General features: G+C 38.8%; 1 protein-coding gene across 1 annotated transcript; it reads right to left on the reverse strand.

The window, feature by feature from the left end:
• Window positions 1-8,448: 8,448 nt before the first annotated feature.
• Window positions 8,449-9,393, reverse strand: LOC122450459 (olfactory receptor 51F2-like). Its single transcript, XM_043482825.1, has one exon. The coding sequence runs from the start codon at window positions 9,391-9,393 to the stop codon at window positions 8,449-8,451; it is 945 nt and encodes a 314-aa protein (XP_043338760.1).
• Between the last annotated feature and the right edge of the window lie 14,339 nt (window positions 9,394-23,732).

Genomic DNA, 23,732 nt, shown 5'->3' on the forward strand with positions numbered 1-23,732 from the left:
AAGTCCATGGGGTTGCAAAGAGTTGGACGCAACTGAGTGACTGAAATGATTACTGGAGACTGGGATTGCTCTTAACTCCCAGAGACTACTCTCAGTCTCAGCCAGGTGGACTTCTCACAACATGACATCTTGCCTCTTCTAATCCAGCAGAAGGATCTCTTTGATGCTTTCTCTTATAAAGGCATACATGATTAAGCTTTGCTTACTCAGCAAAATCTTGCTTTTGATAAACTCAAAGTCAAGTAATCGTAGACTTTATTAATATCTGTAAGCTCCCTAAGTGGTGTCCCATCACATTCATAGCTCCACTCAAACTCAAAGGGAGTGATTTGTACTGACCTAATGTGTAAGCAGGAGAAGGCAATGGCACCCCACTTCAGTACTCTTGCCTGGAAAATCCCATGGACGGAGGAGCCTGGTAGGCTGCAGTCCATGTGGTCACAAAGAGTTAGACATGACTGAGAGACTTCACTTTCACTTTTCACTTTTATGCATTGGAGAAGGAAATGGCAACCCACTCCAGTGTTCTTGCCTGGAGAATCCCAGGGATGGGGTCACACAGAGTCAGACACGACTGAAGTGACTTAGCAGCAGTAGCAATGTGTAAGCAGGGTGACAATATAAAGCTTTGACGTACTCCTTTTCCTATTTGGAACCAGTCTGTTGGTCCACGTCCAGTTCTAACTGTTGCTTCCTGACCTGCATACGGGTTTCTCAAGAGGCAGGTCAGGTGGTCTGGTATTCCCATCTCTTTCAGAATTTTCCAGTTTATTGTGATCCACACAGTCGAAGGCTTTAGCATAGTCAATAAAGCAGAAATAGATGTTTTTCTGGAACACTCTTGCTTTTTTGATGATCCAGCAGATGTTGGCAATTTGATCTCTGGTTCCTCTGCCTTTTCTAAAACCAACTTGAACATCTGGAAGTTCACGGTTCACGTATTGCTGAAGCCTGGCTTGGAGAATTTTGAGCATTACTTTACTAGCGTTACTTTGCCAACAAAGGTCCATCTGGTTAAGGCTATGGTTTTTCCCGTGGTCATGTATGGATGTGAGAGTTGGACTGTGAGGAAAGCTGAGCACCGAAAAATTGATGCTTTTGAACTATGGTGTTGGAGAAGACTCTTGAGAGTCCCTTGGACTGCAAGGAGATCCAACCAGTCCATCCTAAAGGAGATCAGTCCTGGGTGTTCATTGGAAGGACTGATGCTGAAGCTGAAACTCCAATACTTTGGCCACCTCATGAGAAGAGTTGACTCACTGGAAAAGAACCTGATGCTGGGAGGGATTGGGGGCAGGAGGAGAAGGGGACGACAGAGGATGAAATGGCTGGATGGCATCACCAACTTGATGGGCATGAGCTTGAGTAAACTCTGGGAGTTTGTGATGGACAGGGAGGCCTGGCGTGCTGAGATTCATGGGGTCGCAAAGAGTTGGACATGACTGAGCGACTGAACTGACTGAACTGACTGAACTGAGTGTGCAAGAGGCAGGAATATTGAAGGTCCTTTAAGAATTCTGCCTACCAAGTTGCCCTGGCCATCTAATCTCCAAACTTCCATAGGTACACCTTCCTCAGTATTCTTTGATTGACTGTCCTTATTTTCCAGCTCCATCACCATCACTTTACATAACACTCTCATCAATTTTTCCAGAATTTAGCAATATTCTCATAAGTAATTTCCTTGCCTTGAGTTTTAAGACATTCTCCATATTGATGCCAAAATGATCTATTAAAAATACACCTCCATGTCACTCCTCAAACAGAGCTCTTCATTGCCTTCAAAATGAGGTCAAAACTCTTTATCTCTTTTTTATAGCAGTCAAGGATCACCCCAGTCTACTTTTCCACGAAGCCTCTTTGCTGCCCCAGGAACCTTTTAATATAGTTAACCTAGGCTTTTTCCACTTTACCAAACTACCCACAAGTTTTTCATATTTTTTATTTAACTGATGGACCGCCTCTTCTCTTTTGAACTAGCCGACATACTTTAGACCCATTACTTGCTGCAGTGAACCATTTGTAAATTCATTTCATTTGTTTACATTTAACATTAAATAGTTACATTAGAAAATATTTGATGACATCACTTTCTCCAAGCCAAGTCAGAAGAAAAAATTTCCTCTAGAGTCACATCCTATTGTATTGCAGCACCTAGAATTGTAGTTACTCCATTATGAATTATTTGAAAATATGTCTCTTCAACAGAATTATCTACTGGAAGGTAGATTTTTGTTTATTCTTCATTATGTTCCCATTACTTTGTTCTATGATGTCCAGTGCAGGAAGAAAACCCATGCTTCTTGATATAAATTAAATCCAAGAGTTGTAAACTGACAAAGAAATCTCACTGAACTCTCCTTCATTCCCACAAAATGTGTGTGTGTGTGTGTGCATGTGCACACATGTGCATATTCGATTTTTCAATGGAAGACTTTGTCCTAATACTGTAGGGTAAACTTTCATATACTTCCTTCCATTTGTTGATAATAATTTTCTCCTTACAAGAAGATAATATTCCAGTCTCACTGTCAGAGTAAGATGCAAGTTCTGGACTGGAATACCTTGACTTCTCACTCTCCTTTAATTACAGAAAGATACTAATATGGTTATTGAGTCAGGCAAGTCTAGATTCAAATGCTGGCCCTACCAACAACTAGATGAGGTTGAACACTGAACATTAGTTTCTTCTCCTGAGAAATGGGTAGCTTATCAAAGCATTAATTTGTAAGGATTAAATAAAATAACATTGTAAACATTTAATAACTAGTCCTTGGGAGACATTTAATAATGGTTAATGAGTATGAGGATGAATGGTGAATGGTATTAATAGTGCCAGCTGGCCTTGCACGTGGTTTTGAAATGTGGTACAACTGACCGACCAGAAAACTAACAACTGCAAGAACATGCTTACAAATCATTCTAAGCAACAAGACATATGGTCCAAAGACTAGTGGAACCCCCCCAGTTAGAATATTATGTCCTCAGAAACACAAATTTCATTGGACCCCAAGAGTACTTTTTGCAGTTAATAAAATATTCCTCGTTCTTAAAGAAGTCAATGTGGGTAAAATCTCATCCTTTTCTCTGAACGTACCAATTCTACTTACACAGTATGGAGGTAAATTCTTTCCAGCCCTGTTTGCCAGAAAGGGGCCTCAGGAGGAGGGGAGGTTTACAACTCAGGGACTGGTGGCATATATAAGGAGCTAAGATGTAAAGTGTATGAAATCTCTTAATCAGAAAAATCCTAGTGGACATTTTTATGGCCCCAGAGTATGAAGCTTCCCAAGTGTTCATTCTCCCTCAGGACTGCCTTCCCTCTCTACTTCATCAAACTTATTTTAGTCATTTCTGTGCAGGGACTGCTATGATCGGTCCTTGAATTTGTATTCCAGTAAATGTTTGTTAAAAGTAAATCTGTGAGTAAAAAATCCAAAACAAACCACTTGCTCTATGTATAGTCTCACCCCTGACCCCACACTACCCCACACCCAGCTGATAAATATATCAGCCTCCAGTATCTCCTGTGAATTTTGTACATTTCTAACACAACTTTCCTTTTATTTTTCTTTAAAATGTCATTAATTCTTTATAAAGCACGTTAAGTATGCATCACATGCCAGGGTTTTGCGCTGTTATTGCAGGGAATAGAACCGAGTCATTTTCCTCTCAATGCTGAAAGTCCAGTGAAGAAATAGCCATAAACATGATGACAACTGGGCATATTTATTGTGAAGGCATCAAAAGACATATATTTATCCTGCAGGAGGGTCAGCACCAAGTTTGTCAGGAGACAAGGAAGAACAGAGTACAGGAAAAAGAAAAGTGACTAATAGCATATTCAGCATGCCCGGAGCCCTGGATGCAGGTGGGACAGCAAGTGGCAAGTGAACCTAAACAGGGAGGCAGGATCCCTGTTGCATAAGACCTTGCAGGCCTTCTAAAGCATTTGTATCTGAATAACATGATAGAAATTGCTTGGTATGCAATCAAATCTTTCTCCTTTCCTAGAAAAACACATTTCTACACATCCCTATGAAGTAACTGAAGATTTCAGGCATCTTATTTGAGACTCAATAATATACTGCAGTTCCCTGCTTGGTGCAGTATCAACCTGAATGATAAAAATATAACATTTTTCCTCTAGGCCACAATCTCTCAGTTATACAGAAATGTCAATTTAGGAAACATTTTCAAACAAACCCTCAATTAGCCTATGAGGTCTCAGCAGACTACTTGATCACTTACTCTTCCAAATTTTGCATCAGATTAACCAGGCAATTATTTTTAGCATTGCTCAGATAATCTCGAAAAAGCATTTTTTCATAAGGTCTATAAATAAATACAAAATCTATAAAAATGTGTAGACCTCTCTCTAGTTGATGACACTGAATTCACTTTTAGAAAAACATAGCTAACAGAAAAGTATTTCCTGTAAGAAAAAAGAAAGACTATCCTAAGGAAATTTTCTGTGAATTGTGTCACTTTAAAAAGAAAACAAATTTGTGTACTTTAAAATAGATTGTGTTACTTTACATATGACTATGGGCTTCCCTGGTGGCTCAGATGGTAAAGAATCTGCTTATAATGCAAGAGATGTGGGTTCGATCCCTGGGTCAGGAAGATCCCCTGGAGAAGGGACTGGCTACCCACTTCAGTATTCTTGCCTGGAGAATTCCATGGACTGAGGAACATGGCGGGCTACAGTTCATGGGGTTGCAGAGTCAGACACAACTGAACTACTAACACAACACACATGGCTATACTATACAAAATCATATAAAATGCACACACCTTGAGTCATCTTTCTTACTACAGTGTATGTTAATTTCATGGGAACTTTCTTTAACACATTTATTTTAAAATACAGTGAAAAATATGGTCCTCTACCTTTAAATTCTCCATTTTCAATACTTCCACTGAGCATCCATGCAATTTGAATCATGATATTTCTGCTTTTATTGCTTATATTGGAATACGTGTTTGGTCTCTTCTGTTAAATAGTATATATTTAGGAACAGGATATAGGCCTAAGAGTTTCCTAGGTAAATGATTTTCCCTTTTCTACATGTTCTTCCTATAGGAAGAGACCACCAACTATGAATCCTCTTATTATCTGGTACAGTGATATCATGCATAAGAAACAACTGGTTAAAATATTATTTTAGTTTAGAGGTGTATAGTCAGACAGTTGAATGGACACAGAATATATTATGCTAAGTGAAATAAGTCAGATAAAGAAAAATACAATATAATTTCATTTACATATGAAATCTAAAAATATTTTAAATAAACAAACATAATGAAACAAAACTGATTCACAAATACAGAGAACAAATAGGTCATTGCCAGAGGGAGGGGGTTTGAGGGTCGGGGAGGAGAGAAATAGAAGAGGGAGATGATTAAGAAATTGGTGAGGGTCATGTAAATCCATGACTGATTCATGTCAATGTATGGCAAAAACCACTACAACACTACAATTAGCCTCCAACTAATAAAAATAAATGAAAAAATAAATAAATAAATAAATAAGAAGTCACAAGCCTGGAAGGTGTATGAGGAAAAAAAAAAGAAATTGGTGAGGGAGATTTCAGATATAAGATAGATGAGTCACAGGTGTGAAATATACACTGTGGGGAATATGTTGTTTTTCAATTGTTCAGTCGTGTCTGACTGTATGAATTGCAGCACACCAGGCTTCTCTGTCCTTCAACCATCGCCCAGAGCTTGCTCAAACTCATGTCCATTGAGCCAGTGATGCCATCCAACCATCTTGTCCTCTGTTGTCCCCTTCTCTTCCTGCCTTCAATCTTTCCCAGAATCAGGATCTTTTCCAAAGAGTTGGTTCTTCACATCAGGTGGCCAAAGTAGTGGAGCTTCAGTATCAGTGGGGAGTATAGCCAATAATTATATAATATCTTCTTATTGTGACAGAGAGTACTAGACTTATCATGGTGATTTTATGGAAATATCAAATCACTATGCTGTGTAGCAGGAACTAACATAGTGTTATAGGTCAATTCTACTTCAAAAACAAACTCTCATAGGAAAAAAAAAAAAGCATTTTGGGGTCACCAGACATGGGGATTGGATGAAGGCGATCAAAAATATAAGCTTCCAGTTAGATGATAAAAAAGTACTAGGGATATAATGTACAACATGATATATATATATATATATATAATTAACACTTCTGAGTGTTATCTACAAACTTGTTAAGAGAATAATTCTGAATTCTCATCACAAGGGAAACAGTTTTTTTTTTAAATATCTTTATTGTTGTATCTATATGAGGTGTTATTGTTCACCAGACTTACTGTGGTAATCATTTTGTGGTATATGTAAACTAAATTATTAAGATGTAAATATTAGCCTTACACAGTGCTGTGTGTCAATTACTTCTCTGTAAAACTGGAAGAAAAAAATGAACAGTTTCAAATCAATCAGGCAAGAGAGGCCTAACTAGCTGTAACAAAAAGATTTTTTTAATGCCACCTGAAAGAAGGGGACAAAACAGCAATGCCAGGAAAATATAATAAAATGAAAATATATTTTAAAACTTAAAAAATCAGAGAGCAGGTGGATATTTCAATCAGAGACAGAAAAATGATTAAAAACTATAGCTAAGGGTTAGGGTTAATCATGCTGTTATTCAGAAATGAAAACCTCTTATAAAAGTGTTACTACAATATGCATGATATCCTATAGGTAGCTTGTTAAAATGCAAATTCTTGTATTCCATCTGAGGAGCATCTAAGTACTTCTATGGGAGAGGAGGGAAGTTAAGGAATCTGCACTTAATAAAAGAATTTCAAGTGTTTTTGATGCGCTTTACTGGACTACACTGAGAGCAGTGAAGGATGCAATGGAAATGGAAACAAGTGAAGTTGCTCAGTCATGTCCGACTCTTTGCAACCCCGTGGACTATAGCCCACCAGTCTCCTCCATCCATGGAATTTTCTAGGTAAGAGTACTGGAGTGGGTTGCCATTTGCTTCTCCAGGGGATCTTCCTGACCCAGGGATCGAAGCTGGGTCTCCCACATTGAAAGGCAGATGCTTTACCCTCTGAGCCACCAGGGAATCCCATGGAAATGGAAAGTGGATGTCATAATCTAAATGTATCCAGTGGGCAGTATGAAGACAGACTATGAAGACCCTTGGTAACAAAGAGCCTGTGGAAAGTGAAGAACAAACAAACTGTGTTTTTAGAAAGCTGTTAAATGGAAGTTGATCATTTTGCTATCTGTAGTTAAAAAATAGCAACAACAAAAACCTCATTATTGAACATTTTTAAAGTATAGGAAAGTAAAGAAAAAGTATAACTAAACCAATATTCAATTATGAAAAAATAACTAACTTTGACATTTGGAACATATCTTTCCATACCTTTCTAACAAATGTACTTTGTGTCTGTACGTGTATACTTGTGTATATTCAAATGAAATATACACACAACAGTGATAGTACACTATATTTTAATCTTTTCTGTTAATATATATGTTTATATCATTATCTACCTTTTTCATGATAGTTCATGTTTTATTTTTCAGATATTTTGAAGTAGATGTTCAGTTTCTAAATTATCATATAAATTACAACATATAACAATGTGCTGAATGTCACAGCATATCATAACATTCTTGCCCACTTTCCCCCATTAGACATATATTTAGAAGATGAATCACTGGACATTAAATACTTAAAGTGTTAAAAAATTTACCAAAGGGTCTGAAGAACTCTTTTAAGAAATAGAAAAATACCATTTTAATTCACATTTCCTCCTGTTTATTGTACTTATTCATGATCCTCTATTTGGGGGAATAGTAAGCATCTCCAGTAACTGAGAATTGCTGAAAATTAAACTTTGCTGCTGATCAAAATTATATCAGACTTGCCTTGATAGCTATATACACTAGAGGTGCTGAGACTGTTTTGACTCCAATTTATGGTTTAAATTGGGGCTTCCCTGGTGCCTCGGATGGTAAAGGGTCTGCCTGCAGTGGGGGAGACCTGGGTTCAATCCCTGCGTCAGGAAGATGCCCTGGAGAAGGAAATGGCAACCCACTCTAGTACTCTTGCCTGGAAAATCCAATGGATGGAGGAGCCTGGCAGGTTACAGTCCATAAGTTCACAAAGAGTCGGACACAACTGAGTGACTTCACTTCACTCATTCATGGTTTAATTTGTCCTTTTACAGACATATTTTAAGCATGATCCTATTCCATGCCAGGTGCAGTACTTGTGAGAGGCTTACATAAACACAAGACATGCATCCTGTTCTCAAAGAATTCAGTTTAGAACTCTGCATATAGTAAGCTAGTGGATCATCAGAAGAATAAAGCATGTATGAACATATTTTAATGAATCATGGTAACTTACATGAGGGAATGATCAAACATCAGTCAGAGAAGACAACCTAATGAAAGAATACAGTGGAAATGGCTCTAAATTATTTTAGAAAGAACCATTTTGACCATGGCCTTCTGAATTTGCTTTGTCTTCACACTGTAGATTATGGGATTCATTACAGGAGGGATGAGCAGATAAATGTTGGCAATGAGAGTATGTACAAGGGGAGGGGCGTGCTTCCCAAATCTATGTACAAGTGACAAGCTGATCATGGGGATGTAGAAGATGGCAACGGCACTTGTGTGGGATACACACGTTCCAAAGGCCTTTTTCCGCTCCTCTGGGGAGGCAATGCTGAGCACGGAGTGGATGATCAGGACATAGGAGAGGAGGATCAAAACAAAGTCCAAGGCAGCGGTAGAGATGACAATGACCAGACCAAATGCACTGTTGATCTTGGTGTCTGTGCATGAAAGCTTCATCACATCAGGATGGAAACAATATGAATGGTGCAGAATATGACTTCCACAGAAGGACAGACGCTTAAGGAGAAGGAGTAAAGGAACCAGAGCTGTTGTCCCCCTAATAACAATTGCAAAGCCCACTTTGATGATCCTTGAATTGGTTAAGATTGTGACATATCTCAGTGGGTTACAGATGGCAATATAGCGGTCAAAGGCCATTGCAAGGAGTACCGAGGACTCCATTAATGTGAAACCATGGATAAAGAACATTTGGCCAATGCAGGCATCAAAGCTGATTTCTCGGGCATTGAAGCAGAAAACACCCACCATGGTGACCAATGTGGAAAGGCACAGTCCTAGGTCCGTGAAGGACAACATGGAGAGGAAATAGTACATGGGTTCATGAAGGCTTGACTCAGTGATGATGACGAACAAGATCATGCCATTCCCCGAGATGGCAATGACATAGAGACAACAGAATGGGATGAAGGTCCAGGCATGGTAGGTTTCAAAACCAGGGATGCCAGTAAGAAAGAAGACTGTAGAGTAGAAAATGCTCTGATTAAAGGATGGCATGATGAGTGAAGGAGACAAATTTCACTGGGAAAAAGGAGCAAATCCTGCAAAAACAGGGATGAAAGAGGATTTCATGCTTTCCACATATCATACAATTTAGGATCACTAATGAACTGTGTCTTGTTCTTAAGTGTAAGTGCATTATTATTTACTTTTATTAGGTTTAGAGTTGATCTTGGTTGACTTAGGGGAAGAGACAGAGGACTAAATCCAGAGCAGTTGAGTTTTACCAGAGCCTCACTTGTTACCTCTAGGCTTCAGTATATATCTATGTACATGGATATAAGAGGAGATTAGATTAGATAATGGTAAGATATTTCCCACATCTATGATTCTATGGTTATGGACAGATAGAGTATTTTTACACAAATCTAAGACAACACAAAAGGCAATTCTTCCTACTTCTCTTCTCACTTTCCAAGACAAAAACCTTAAGAGGTCCATTAAAAGTTTTTGCATATCCAATGAAAACAGTATAGTTAAGATACTATTATATATTTTACAGAATAAAATATGCAAGAGGTAATGATAAAAATTAAATACTAAGAAAAGTCATTCAATCTGTACAAATAGACTACAGTGTATATAGTTGGTAAAGCATTTATTGAAGTAGTAACTGTGAATCTGATAATGTAAGGAAAATTCTCCCTGAAGAAATATGGCTTAAGTTAACCTTAACAAGAACAAATGAAGTCATTGCAAGCAGATAATAATTGGAGCAAAATTATCTAAGTGTGACTCTTAATATTCCATTATTACAAAAGAGATATTAAAAATGAATTGATGGGTTTAAAGGTAGGTCTGTGGACCTTCAGAAAGCCTCATTAAGACAGATGTACATCCAGATGGTGGATGATGACTCTGAACCATCTTCTCTGTTTGAGGATATGAGCATATATTCAACTCAGATCAATAAATCTTTAGGATCAAATAAGTTCCTCTGAGTGTGTCCTAAGTTTTATGATACCCTATTTTTATCTGTGGAAAGAATGCTTGGTTTTTAAAGTATGTGTATATCCTCTCTCATTCATGAATGTGTTCCTTCAACAAATATGAATGAATAAATAGCTGACAAACCAAATTAGAATCAGACCTAGCACTCCAACATGGTTGATACATGATTTGGGAAAAACAAATATTTCAGTGTTAATTAATTTAATGAGTTTTTCCCAGCCCTAAATGAGTAAGGAGTGGCTTCAACTTCAGTGGGAATAACTGGTTATAGAACTTGTGATGAAGAGAGCATTTGAGAGGAGAGAAAAATGTTCAATATAGGCAGCCTTTGGAGGACTTACTGAAAAAAAAAATGACTGGAAAATTTGAATTAAGAGGAAATGCGTAAAAAATTAAAATTCATGGATTTTGAGTTAGCCCTTGGATCTCAGCTGCAAGAAAGGCCTCACTTTGCCTTGCAGGAATTAGAATATGCATTCTAAACAAAGTATTCCTGCCCTGACAATACGGATTGAGAGTTAAACTGACACCTGAGTTGAAGTCACAGGAATAGTGAAAAATATCTTAGAAAAATAAAATATAAGCAGGAGGAGGCCTGAAAAAAAAGGCCTTGGGGAATAGCAGTATTTAAGGAAAAGACAGTAGCACCTTCTATTGAGACAGCAGAGACAGGGCTAGTATGGTGTAAATGAACCCCAGGAAAATGCAAGGACTACATCAGTTTTCTCAGACCATTGATCTCAAAGCCAGGAAAACTAGTGTGTAAGAGTATCTATTGAATAATTGAATTAAATTGCATCTGATAATACTGATAGACCCTAGACACAATGTCAGGCATTTTGTGATTCCTGATATAGAGCCCTTCGAATGAGAAGTAGAGTTCATGTAAACATACTGGTATATAGTAATAAAGGAGATAAACTAACAATTTTCTTATTAAGCTTGTATTTATCTTTAATACTTGAACTTTGCTCAAATTTAGATCTGATGATAAAAGCAAATTTTTCTGAAGTCATTTTGTTGTTGTTTATAGTCGCTCAGTCGTATCCAACTCTTTGTGACCCCGAGGACGCAAAGACTTCCCGGTCCTTTGCAATCTCCTGGAATTTGCTCAAACTCATATCCGTTGAGTCAATGATGCCTTCGACCATTTCATCCTCTGTCACTCCTTCTCCTCCTGCCCTGAATCTTTCCAAGCATCAGGGTCTTTTCCAATAAGTTGGCTCTTCCCATCATGTGGCCAAAAGACTGGAGTTTCAGCTTCAGTCCTTCCAGTGAATATTCAGAGTTGATTTCCTTCAGGATTGACTGGTTTTATCTCCTTGCTGTCCAGTGGACTCTCAAGTCTTTTCCAGCACTATAATTCGAAAGCACCAATTCTTCTGCACTCAGCCTACTTTATGGTTCAACTTTCACATCCATACGTGACTACTGGAAAAACCATAGCTTTGACTATATGGACCTTTGTTGGCAAAGTGATGTCTCTGATTTTTAACATGCTGTCTAGTTTTGTCATAGCTTTTCTTCCAAGGAGCAAGCATTTTTTGTTTGTTTGTTTGTTTAATTTCATGACTATAGTCTCTGTCCGCAGTGATTTTGGAGCCCAAGAAAATAAAGTCTGTCACTGTTTCCATTTTTTCCCCATTATTTGCCATGAAGTGATAGGATCGGATGCCATGATTTCAGCTTTTGAATATTGAATTTTAAGCCAGCTTTTTCACTCTACTCTTCCACCTTCATCAAGAAGTTTTTAGTTCCTCTTTGCTTTCTGCCATTAGGGTCATATCATCTAATGCACATTACACCTGAGGGTTTTCTTTTCTTTCTTTTTTTTGTAGATGCTAAACCCCCACCAAGTGGAACAAATTAACTACTTGATGACCAGGAGCAAGTTGCCCCAGACTTACTGAAACCTGAGGACTGATAACGCTAACAACCTGTGACAATACCCTGATCCCTTATCATCATCCAATCAGAGAATTGTGCACAAGCTGTTTGCAGGCCCTGGAACACCTCTCCCTCACCTTGCCTTTAAAAATGCTTTTCTGAAAGCCAGGTGATCCATGAGTTTGAGTGTTTTGGGCATGAGCTGTCTCGAACTCCTTGCTCGTTGCTCTGCGCTAAATGCTGCACTTTTCTTCACCACAATCAGTAGATGAGCTTTACTGCACAAAGGCAAGTGGACCCATGTTTGCTTCCATAGCAGAGGCAAGCTCTTGGGTTAATGCTCTTTTTACTATAGTAAGTAAATTATGAGACTTCAGTGGATTAGCCAAATGTCCAAGCTAGTCTTCTCCTTAACAATAGTGATAATATTTCAATGCCTCCTACAGGCCAAACAGTTTACATTTTATCTCTTTTTCTAAATCATTCTTTCCACTCTTCTGTAAGCTTCTTATGGTATCTTTTTTCAACTGATAAAATCAAAGGGAAACAGGTCTATTCTAATTCAGAGAACTGTTAACTAAAATGCATAAGTAGGAACACCTTTCCCTTTTTAAAATTCTGATTCTTAAACTGCTCTTGCCTGTTCTTGTACCAAAACTAACAAGCAACTAGCAAATAACTTGGAAAGATACATTTAAATGTCTCTTTTTTTTCCCCATGGGGAATTCTTTAAGAACTTTGACTTAAACATCCTGTAAGCAGACCACCAAGAACCTGTAAATAGATTGCCCCATTACAAAGCTTCACATCTATTACTGTCACATGCATCGCGTATTACTAGCTTTCTCGCAGATGAGAACACTGAGGCTAAGATTACAAAACAAATGTTCAGCAAAGTCATGTTACTTTCTCACTTTTATCCATGTGGCAAATCTAAGAATTGAACTCTGTTCTCTATGAATTCACTCTGTTCTCTTTACTTATTTTTAAAACATTTTAAAAATGTGGAATGAATGAATACATGCTCATGACTGCAGTAGATATTTTCATAACTATTTCGAACAATACAGCAATTGTTTTCAATTGATATAATATATTGATATTAATGGGGGGCTTCCCTGGTGGCTCAGTGGTAAAGAACCTGCCTATGAGGAGATGTGGGTTCAGTCCCTGGGTTGGGAAGATCCCCTGGAAAAGGAAATGGCAACACACTCCAGTTTTTTTTTTCTTGGAAAATCCCATGAACAGAGGAGCCTGGTGTGCTACAGTCTATGGGGGTCACAAAAAGAGTTAGACTTAGTGACTACACAACAACAAACATATATATATATATACACATACACACACATAATACAAACCTCTTTAATATGTACTGCTGAGTTCACCAGTTTCCTGTGAACAGTTGGCTTTATAAACTATATGAAGATTTATACAGTCCCTGATGTATTCAGAAAAGACTTTACTGCACTGAAACACTGACCTCAAGTAAAGACTTTTCTGGGTCCAGGAAGGGAGGTTTTATCCTTTGAAAGTCAGCCCAGGCATTAGCAGAGAGTCTTTTAAAGAGAGAATTATCTCCATCTCACATACTTACAAGCAGAAAGGTCTCTGTCCTAAGGCTGAGGAAATACTTCCTCATCAGCCCTACCCCCTTAAACCATCTCCAAAGAAGCTCTGTTTTTTTCAGGAGAACTCATATGGACTCTTCTGGAATGATTGAACTCTCAGACTTGAGAAAGACTTTATAAGGAGCCCAGGATCAGCCAGGTGAGAGCTGTTTACTCAGCAGAAAAACAATTCCTAGGAGAGAACTCCGTACAGCTGTGTCCTGCTAACCCTTTATGCCCCAAACAACTGACTGTGGACAGCAGTTTCTTCTCAGACTAACTTCTCTTTTTTTCCCCAAAAGATAATCCTGAAGATGGATTATGATTGTAGTTCTCATTGAAAAGCAATTTTACCTCTGTACAACTTACAAGACAGCAACTCAACTAACGAGCATATGAAAACATACTCCACATCATAAGTCATCAGGGATATGAAATTAAGATAGTAATAAAATACCACTGCATACCTGTTAAAATGCAAAACTTCCAAAACTGATATCAAAATTCTGTTGAGGATTTGGAGCAACAATAACTCCCATTCATTGCTGATGGAAATGCAAAATGGTATTGCCCCTTTAGAAGACAGTTTGGTGGTTTTTTACAAAATTAAACATACTCATATCATAAAACCAAGCAGCTATACTCCTTACTATATACCCAAAAGAGTCAAAATCCTATGTCTGTAAACCAAACATCACACATGGATATTTATAGAAGTTTTATTCATAATTGCCAAAATTTGTAAACAACCAAGATGCCCATCAGTAGGGGACTGGATAAACTGATATATCCCCAAAAATGGATTTTTGTAGTGCTAAAAAGGACTTAGCTGCTAAGTCATGAAGAAACATGAAGGAAACCTATTAGAAGTCAGTCATAATGGCTATATATGACTTTCCGGAAAAGGCAAACTATTGGAGATAATAAAAAGATCAGTGATAAATAGAATTTGGGGGGAGGGAGGAATTCATACATGGAACATTGAGGATTTTTAGGACAGTGATAATACTCTGTATGATATTATAATGTTGGATACATGTCATTATAATTTGTCCATAACCACAGACTACACAACACCAAGAGTAAACCCTAATGTAAACTATGGACTTTGGGTGATAATGATGTATTCGTTAATGTAGGTTTATCAGTTGCAATCAATGAAACACTCTGCTGGGGGGGGGGGGGGTCACTGTTGTTAACAGATAGAGAGCATACACATGTGTAGGGGCAAGAAATAGATGGGAAATCTTTGCACCTTCCCCTCAATTTGCTGTGAACCTAAAACTTCTCTAAAGAGTAAAGCCTATTCTTTTTTTTAAAGGAAACAGCTAAAGATGATGACAAAACTTTATGACCCTGGTGTGTCCCTTGCCAGTTTCCAGAAGCAACAGGCTATTCTGATGACTGGCCTGAAACTGACACTAGTGTATTTATCCCTGTGATGGAGATATTAACCATGTTTAACGGACAGTCTCTGTCAAAACTATGGAAACGCATAAGCAGCTCTGAGTCTTTGTCCACTTAATACAGTTGGACAATTTGTAGTAAACTGAGAAGGTTGGTGAGTTTCAAGTCCAATAATTAATTAAACATGCTTCTTGGCATAGAAGAGAACATTGCCTTGCAAAGGTCTGCTATATGGAAGAAGAGGATGAATTCTACCACTAGAATTATTGCAGAGCAGAGACCTTACTTACCCTATTTAATTTCTTTTTCCCCTTCTGTCGCAAGATTCTAGATGCCCAGTGTAAGGAAAGAGCACTTTGCCAAGATGGCAGCGCTCAGTCTCTCTTGCGCTATGGCCTCTCACTCTCCCTGCACCTTTAGTAAATACATGATTAGGCAACAACTGAGATCATTTATAGCACTTCTCATGTGCAACGACCTATATCAGCACAGCCTGAAAAGCTCCTGTAGTTGAGTCGCATAGGCTGTGTCCACTGGATCAGCCTGGGAGAGTACACAGCGTGGCTGCTGCTGCCTTGCTGCTGCGCCAACCAGCAAAGAATGAACCTACAGCTCCTTGCATCTTTTCCCAGCTTCCCCACTTGCACCTTGCCTGCCCTGGGTTCAGTGAACAGCGAGACACCCAGGAAAGTCTGAAAAGACATGTTTATTTCCAGGAGTTCATCAAGAACCTGATAAGATATGCTGCCACTTTTGGATATCTTCTGCATTAATAGAAGCATTGTCTTCCCCCAGAAAGCACCTCAGCAGATGGGGGAGACGTTTTTTAAAGCCCTGGATAACTTTGCCAAGAAATATTTGAAACTCAGTGGGAAAAAAATGCACAGTTCAATAAGTTTCCGAGATATAAAAGCAAACAGAGATGCCCAGGTTGTTATAGGGATATGAATATGAAAATCCTTCTGGCTATGCTAAGGATGCCAATTAGAACGGTGCTAGTCCGTGAGCAGGGCTTCAGGAGAGGCTACACAGCAGAACCTCAGGCTTTCTCAGCACAAGCCCAAGGGCTTTAAATTATTCATCAGCCCAGGAATAATAAGCAGTGGGTACACAGACAGAGGGGAAAATGATCAGTGTTTCTTCAGAGAGTGTCTTGTCTAATTGAGCTGTCCCAGGATTTGACCAGTTCAAATGCTTTCTCTGCACACACCTACCCATCTAGAGTTCTATCCCAAAATGCTGTCTTTCTACTCTTTCTGCTTCAGCCCTCCTGAACACATCTTCAAGTTCCTGAAAATGACATGCTTTTTTTTCCTCCTCTGAGCCTTGTCTCATTCTATTCTCCAAGGTAATATTAAGGTGTTTATTTATTCCAAAATTCTGCCTCAAATGCTAGGAGAAAAGAGATTTTATTTTGTATTGACATAAAATTTGTTTGTATTAAAATAGCTTTTTTCTCCTAGATGTTCTGATTTCAAACTTAAGGATAAATTAACAACAGTGGAGTATTGTGAGTTTTTTAAAAAGTTTGTTTTGATTTTGTTTTGTTTGAAATTTGTATTTTAGTTCTCCTGCTTCATAATTTCCTAATATTGTGCTCAATCTGCCTATAGGATAAAACACACCACAGCAGTGGCCTGTGTCTGCAGCATTTCTTTAACCTTTTATTATCTCCTTCTACCCTTTACTCTCCTGCCTTCTTCCCTAACTCTCCATGGGAAAATGCTCATTTCCTAAAATCTCATTTTAGCAATTATATTTTGTTATCCCCCCTTGATTGTATGGGGCTAGGTTGTTCCAATACCTATGTGATCTACATCAGTGCTTCTCAAATGTGAATGTCAATGAATTTCTTAGGCATCTTACAAAAATGTATATATTTTATTTAGTACATCTGATATTCTGCATTTCTTCTATTTTTAGAATTTTTTTTATTGGAGTATAGTAGCTTTACAATGTTGTGTTATTTTCTCAGTTCAGTTCAGTCGCTCAGTTGTGTCTGACTCTTTGCAACCCCATGGACTGCAGCATGCCAGGCTTGCCTGTCCCTCACCAACTCCCAGAGCTTACTCAAACTCATGTCCACCATGGCGGTGATGCCATCCAACCATCTCATCCTCTGCCGTACCCTTCTCTTCCTGCCTTCAATCTTTCCCAGCATCAGGGTCTTTTCCAATAAGTCAGGTCTTCGCATCAGGTGGCCTAAGTATTGGAGTTTCAGCATCAGCATCAGTCCTTTAAATGAATGTTCAGGACTGATTTCCTTTAGGATGGACAGGTTGGATCTCCTTGCAGTCCAAGGGATTCTCAAGGGTCTTCTTCAACATCACAGTTCAAAAGCATCCATTCTCGCTCAGCTTTCTTTATGGTCCAACTCTCACACCCATACACGACTACTAGAAAAACCATAACTTGACTAGATGGACCTTTGTTGACAAAGTAACGTCTCTGCTTTATAATATGCTGTCTGGGTTGGACATAGCTTTTCTTTCAAGGAGCAAGCGTCTTTTAATTTCATGGCTGCAGTCACCATCTGCAGTGATTTTGGAGCCCAAGAAAATAAAGTCTCTCACTGTTTCCATTGCTTCTCTATCTATTTGCCATGACATGATGGGACTGGATGCCATGATCTTAATTTTCTGAATGTTGAGTTTTACGCCAACTTTTTCACTCTCCTCTTTCACTTTCATCAAGAAGCTCTTTAGTTCTTCACTTTCTGCCATAAGGGTGGTGTCATCTGCATATCTGAGGTTATTGATATTTCTGGAAATCTTGATTCCAGCTTTGTCTGGCTCTAGGTGAGTGATCACACCATTGTGGTTATCTGGGTCATGAAAATCTTTTGGTATAGCTCTTCTGTATATTCTTGAAACTTCTTTGTAATATCTTCTGCTTCTGTTAGGTCCTCACCATTTCTGTTCTTTATTGTGCCCATCTTTGCATGAAACGTCCCCTTGGTATCTCTAATTTTCTTGAAGAGATCTCTAGTCTTTCCCATTCTATTGTTTTCCTCTAATTTTTTTGCGTTGATCACTGAGGAAGGCTTTCTTATCTCTCCTTTCTATTCTTTGGAACTCTGCATTGAAATGGGTGTATCTTTCCTTTTCTCCTTTGCTTTTTGCTTCTCTTCTTTTCTCAACTATTTATAAGGACTCCTCAGACAACCATTTTGCCTTTTTGCATTTCTTTTTCTTGGGGATGGTCTTGATCACTGCCTCCTGTACAATATCACAAACCTCCATCCTTCAGGCACTCTGTCTATCAGATCTAATCCCTTGAATCTGTTTGTCACTTCCACTGTATAATCATAAGGGATTTGATTTAGGTCATACCTAAATGGTCTAGTCGGAGAAGGCAATGGCACCCCACTCCAGTACTCTTGCCTGGAAAATTCCATGGATGGAGGAGCCTGGTAGGCTACAGTCCATGGGGTCGCAAAGAGTCGGACACGACTGAGCGACTTCACTTTCACTTTTCACTTTCATGCACTGGAGAAGGAAATGGCAGCCCACTCCAGTATTCTTGTCTGGAGAATCCCAGGGATGGGAGCCTGGTGGGCTGCCGTCTATGGGGTCACACAGGATTGGACACGACTGACGTGACTTAGCAGCAGCAAATGGTCTAGTGGTTTTCCCTACTTTCTTCAATTTAAGTCTGAATTTGGCAAAAAGGAGTTCCCGATCTGAGCCACAATCAGCTCCTGGTCTTGTTTTTGCTGACTGTATAGAGCTTCTCCATCTTTGGCTGCAAAGAACATAATCAATCTGATTTTGGTATTAACCATCTGGTGATGTCCATATGTAGAGTCTTCTCTTGTGTTGTTGGAAGAGGGAGTTTGCTATGACCAGTGTGTTCTCTTGGCAAAACTCTGTGTTAGTTTCCACAGCACAGCAAAATGAATCCATCAAGCATATACATATATCCCCTCTTTTTAAAAATTTCCTTCATTTAGGTTGTGATAGAGCATTGTGTAGAGTTCTCTGTGCTGTACAGTGGGTTCTCATTAATTACCTATTTTATATATAGTATCAATCCTAATCTTTCAATTCATCCCATCCCTTCCTTTCCTCTTTGGTGTCCATTTGTTTGTTCTCTACCTCTGTTTCTCTATTCCTGTTTTGTCAATAAGATCACCTATACCGATTTGTTTCAGATTCCACATATATGAGTTAATATAGAATATTTGTTTTTCTCTTTCTGACTTACTTCACTCTGTGTTACAGTCTCTAGGTCCATCCATATTTCTACAAAGGACCCAATTTCATTCCTTTAATGGCTGAGTAATAATTCCATTATATATATGTGCCACATCTTCTTTAACCATTCTTCTTTTGATGGACATTTAGGTTGTTTCCATATCCTGACTTTCATAAATAGAGCTGCAGTGAACATAGGGGTGCATGTGTCTTTTTGAATTATAGTTTTCTCTGGACATATGCCCAGTAGTGGGATTGCTGAGTCACATGGTTGTTCTATTTTTAGGTTTTTAAGTAAGTTCCATACTGTTCTCCTTAGTGACTATATCAATTTACATTCCCACCAACAGTGCAAAATGGTTCCCTTTTCTCCACACCCTATTCTGCCTTTCTGACAAGCTTCCAGGGGATGCCAATACTATTGTTACTAGTCAGAATTCTTGCACTCTTTAATCAATAGAAACTGATAAGAGGCCAGATGAGAAATTCAGGGAAGGGTTTATTGGGGCTTATGCTGCAGAACAAGGGACAGAAACCAAGTAACATGTTTCATTGCTCAGTCACTAAGGAGGGGTGAGCTGGCCCCCTAAATGGGATGAGGCTAGAGGCAAGTCCAGGGGTCAGGCCAGAAGGCTGGCGTGGGTGCTCTGTCCACCCTCTTGGTGGAGCTGTGTGCAGGGATCATGCACAGTGTCCTGCTTTTACTCTTGACACTTCAGAAGTGGCAGCTGAAGTTTTTGGTCTTTTTGCATCTTGTTCATAATTTGCCACAACTGTACATACATGCAGTTATTTTTAACCCCTTACTGTTTCTTTGCATTCTGTTGCTACCGGAGATATTTGTCCAATTGCAAATACTGAAGCAAAGGGTTGCAGGTCCCAGAACCCATCCCATCTCACTGTACCTCTTTAGTAGCAAAGATCTCTATTAATTCCCCTTTTTGAGTAATTGTAATATGACATTATAATTTCCCATGTAATTATATCTTCCACTAGAGTCTGTGTATTTGGGCAATGTTACATCCTCAGATCTTTTTCAATAACACATATTGTGCAAACGATGTTTTTGAAAAGATGAATGAATAAAGAATTTTGATGGAAGCACATAAGACATGGTGGAAGCAGAGAGGAATGAAATAAATAGGAAGAATAGGAATAGCTGGAAGAAGTTGATAAAGAGAAAATAGGAAGAGCTACATTTCTTCATAGGCATCCCTCGTGGCTCAGCAGTAAAGAATCTGCCCGCAATGCAGAGGATGCGGGGTTCACTCGCTGGATTGGGAAAATCCCTTGGAGGAGGAAATGGTAACTTGCTCCAGTATTCTTGCCTGGGAAATCCCACGGATAGAGGAGCCTGGCAGACTATAGTCTATGAGGTCATAAAAGAGTTAGACATTACCTAGCGACCAAACAATAGTAACATGTTTCTTTGTCCACTAAAATCAAATGGTTAATGTTGGCCAAGTCAGCAAGGAAGGAGAAACTGCTGTTAAATATGACAAGACTGAATCAAAGAGAAGAGAAGAAATTAGGCTTTCACCAGGTCACATAAGGCCGGTGCACATTGTAGGACCTTGATATTTTTTGTGAATAGTGGCCCAAACACAACATTCACTGATGCAGCAACCAGGTTTTGCTGCTGTTATTACTGTTTGCTTTTAAGCTTATTTCTACCATTTTGATACGTTAGATTACCTGATTTGCCTCTGGCCTCTTGCTTCTGTCTCAGACTTTGTGTCTTTCAGAACCTATACTGTTTACTGCCCTATAAAACCCTCAGCTCTGATTCCTGCTTTCCCATTTCCTGATTCAGGATGACCATCCACATCAGATGCTATATACATGAATTTTAAAGGTTCTATAACATCCTATGACTCAATATAAATGTTTTATTTCTACACCATTGAGCATTGTCTACATTTACCTCTGTGAATAATGCTGCAATAAATGTTCCCCTACATGAAATGTGACTGGCATCTCTGATGCTTTTCCTTTAAATGAATTTCTATATATGAAATATTATGGGCATTTTAAAGTATTGATATATTGGAAGATTCACTTCCATAAAGTTTATGCATGTGTGCTCAGTCGTGTCCAACTCTTTGTGACCCAATGGACTGTATCCTGCCAGGCTCCTCTGTCCATGGAATTTCCCAGGCAGGAATACTGGAGTGAGTTGCCATTTCTTATTCCATTCATGAAGTTTATAAAAATATTGTAAAATAGTGCTTATTGTTGTCACTGCTGTGTAGTTGCTAAGTTGTGTCTGAGTTTTTGTGGTCCCGTGGACTCTGGCCTGTCAGGCTCCTCTGTCCATGGGATTTCCCAGGCAAGAATACTGGAGTAGGTTGCCATTTTCTTCTCCAGGGATCTTTCTGACCCAGAGATTGAACCTGTGTTTTCTGCATTAGCAGGGGGGCTCTTTACCACTGAGCCACCAGGGAAGCCAAAATAGTGCTTAGCACTGTTCCCTGTAACAGGGACAGGGACAGAACACTGTGCAGTACGTTTAAAAAGCTTTGCTGATTTGTTAGGAAAGAGTCTTCACTGTTTACTGTAATAAAATGTTGATACGCAATAAGTAATATTTATTGCCACTCCCTATGCCACATTTTTTTGCTTGTTTGCTCTTAGTTCTATTCTTTCTCTTTGGATTAACAAGTTTGGCACACATTAGCATGGAGTTGAATGACATCACAGACTGTGGTATGCTTCCCAGATTCAATGTTATTGATATTGATATTTTGGCAACTGCCTGTTTGATAATATGCCTGTTGCAACTAATTTTACTGAGGGATATTTTGCTCAGGTTTTTCAGAAGGTTGGATTGATATACCAGCTGCTCTTCTCCTAGGCTAGTGTGAGAGAAGAGCAGTGAGAAGGGCCATATATTGAAAGTCTATGCACACATGTGTGGATCAGTGTATCACCAGATCCATGTACACACACCAAGCTTCATCACAGAATGCACACTATGCTACTACAGTAACTACTGTTTTGAGAGAAAAGTAGCATTTTTGTCTAGAGGAAAAATAATTCTGGTATTGTCAAGTAGTTTTTGAGATCTAGGGCAGCATTCACTGCCCTAGAATTTGCCCAGCCTGGTAGAGGAAATGTTTTCACAGGTCTTGAGTTCACTGTGAGGACACACAACAGAACAAAACTTCATATGCAAAATATAAACATACACAGTGACAATATGTTAATATCCAGTCTGGTATACAGGCATGAATGTATGCTATGGGTTTAGAACATCTTGAATTGGAATCAGTGGTAAATGGATGGGCATGTGAAATTCTCTAGGGTATGAGTTTTAAACATGAAAACTCTCCAATAGGCCATGCTTTAAATCGTGGTTTTGCCACTTATTAACTGAGAGACTGAAGTAAGTTACTTAAATCTTGGCAACAGCATATATCAAAGGACTATTAGATTCTTCTTCCAAATTTATTATCTTATAGTTGTGCAGATCACAAGTCTGACAAGAGTCTCACTGAGCTAAAACAAAGGCATCAGCAGGGCTACACTATGTTCTTTCCTAGAGAGTCTAAGAGGGTCTAGGGAAGGATCAATATGCTGCCTTTTCTCCTTCTAGAGGCTGCCCACTTTCCTTAGCTAACTGTCTCCTTCTGCCACCTTCAAAGCCAGCAACAGTGGTCAAGTCCTTCTCATGCTGCCATCTCTCTGGTTCTCCACTTTTCAGGACTCATATGATTAGATTGGACCTACCCAGATTATACAGGGTAATCTCCCATCTCCAGGGCTTCAACTTCAATCACATCTTCAAAATTCCTTCTGTTGTATAACGCTAACATATTTACAGGTTCCAGGATAATAACATATTATTATCCAGGTCATCTCTGGGAGCCATTATTTTGCCTACCATGAATATTTGGCATAATAACTTGGGCACAGAATACATAATCAAATATTTCCATCATTGCTTTGTTACATTATAAAACATAAAATATTTCAGGCCAAGACATTTTCTATGGTGAAACAGAGTTGGTGGTAGGGATGGAAGCAGGGAAAATGGTTAGGAAATTTCTGAAAATATCCAAGTGAGAGATAATTGTGTTTTGGATAAGGGAGGCATTTTGGGAGGCAATTAAGAGTGATTGAATTCTGGCTGTGTTTTCAAAACACATATCGGCATGGTTTTCCAGCGGTTTGTATACAGAATGTAAGATAGAAATCACAGATGACTCTAAGAGTGGTCCGGAAATGGTGGCAATATTTAAGGATATAAAGGTACCGTAAGTAGAGAAGATGGACCTCCCAAAGAAAT

Source organism: Cervus canadensis, chromosome 11, assembly GCF_019320065.1.
Source record: "Cervus canadensis isolate Bull #8, Minnesota chromosome 11, ASM1932006v1, whole genome shotgun sequence".
Lineage (NCBI taxonomy): Eukaryota > Metazoa > Chordata > Mammalia > Artiodactyla > Cervidae > Cervus > Cervus canadensis.

What these genes read in the sequence shown, in the direction of transcription:
- LOC122450459 (XM_043482825.1), bottom strand. Translation starts at nt 9,393, where the DNA reads ATGCCATCCTTTAATCAGAGCATTTTCTACTCTACAGTCTTCTTTCTT.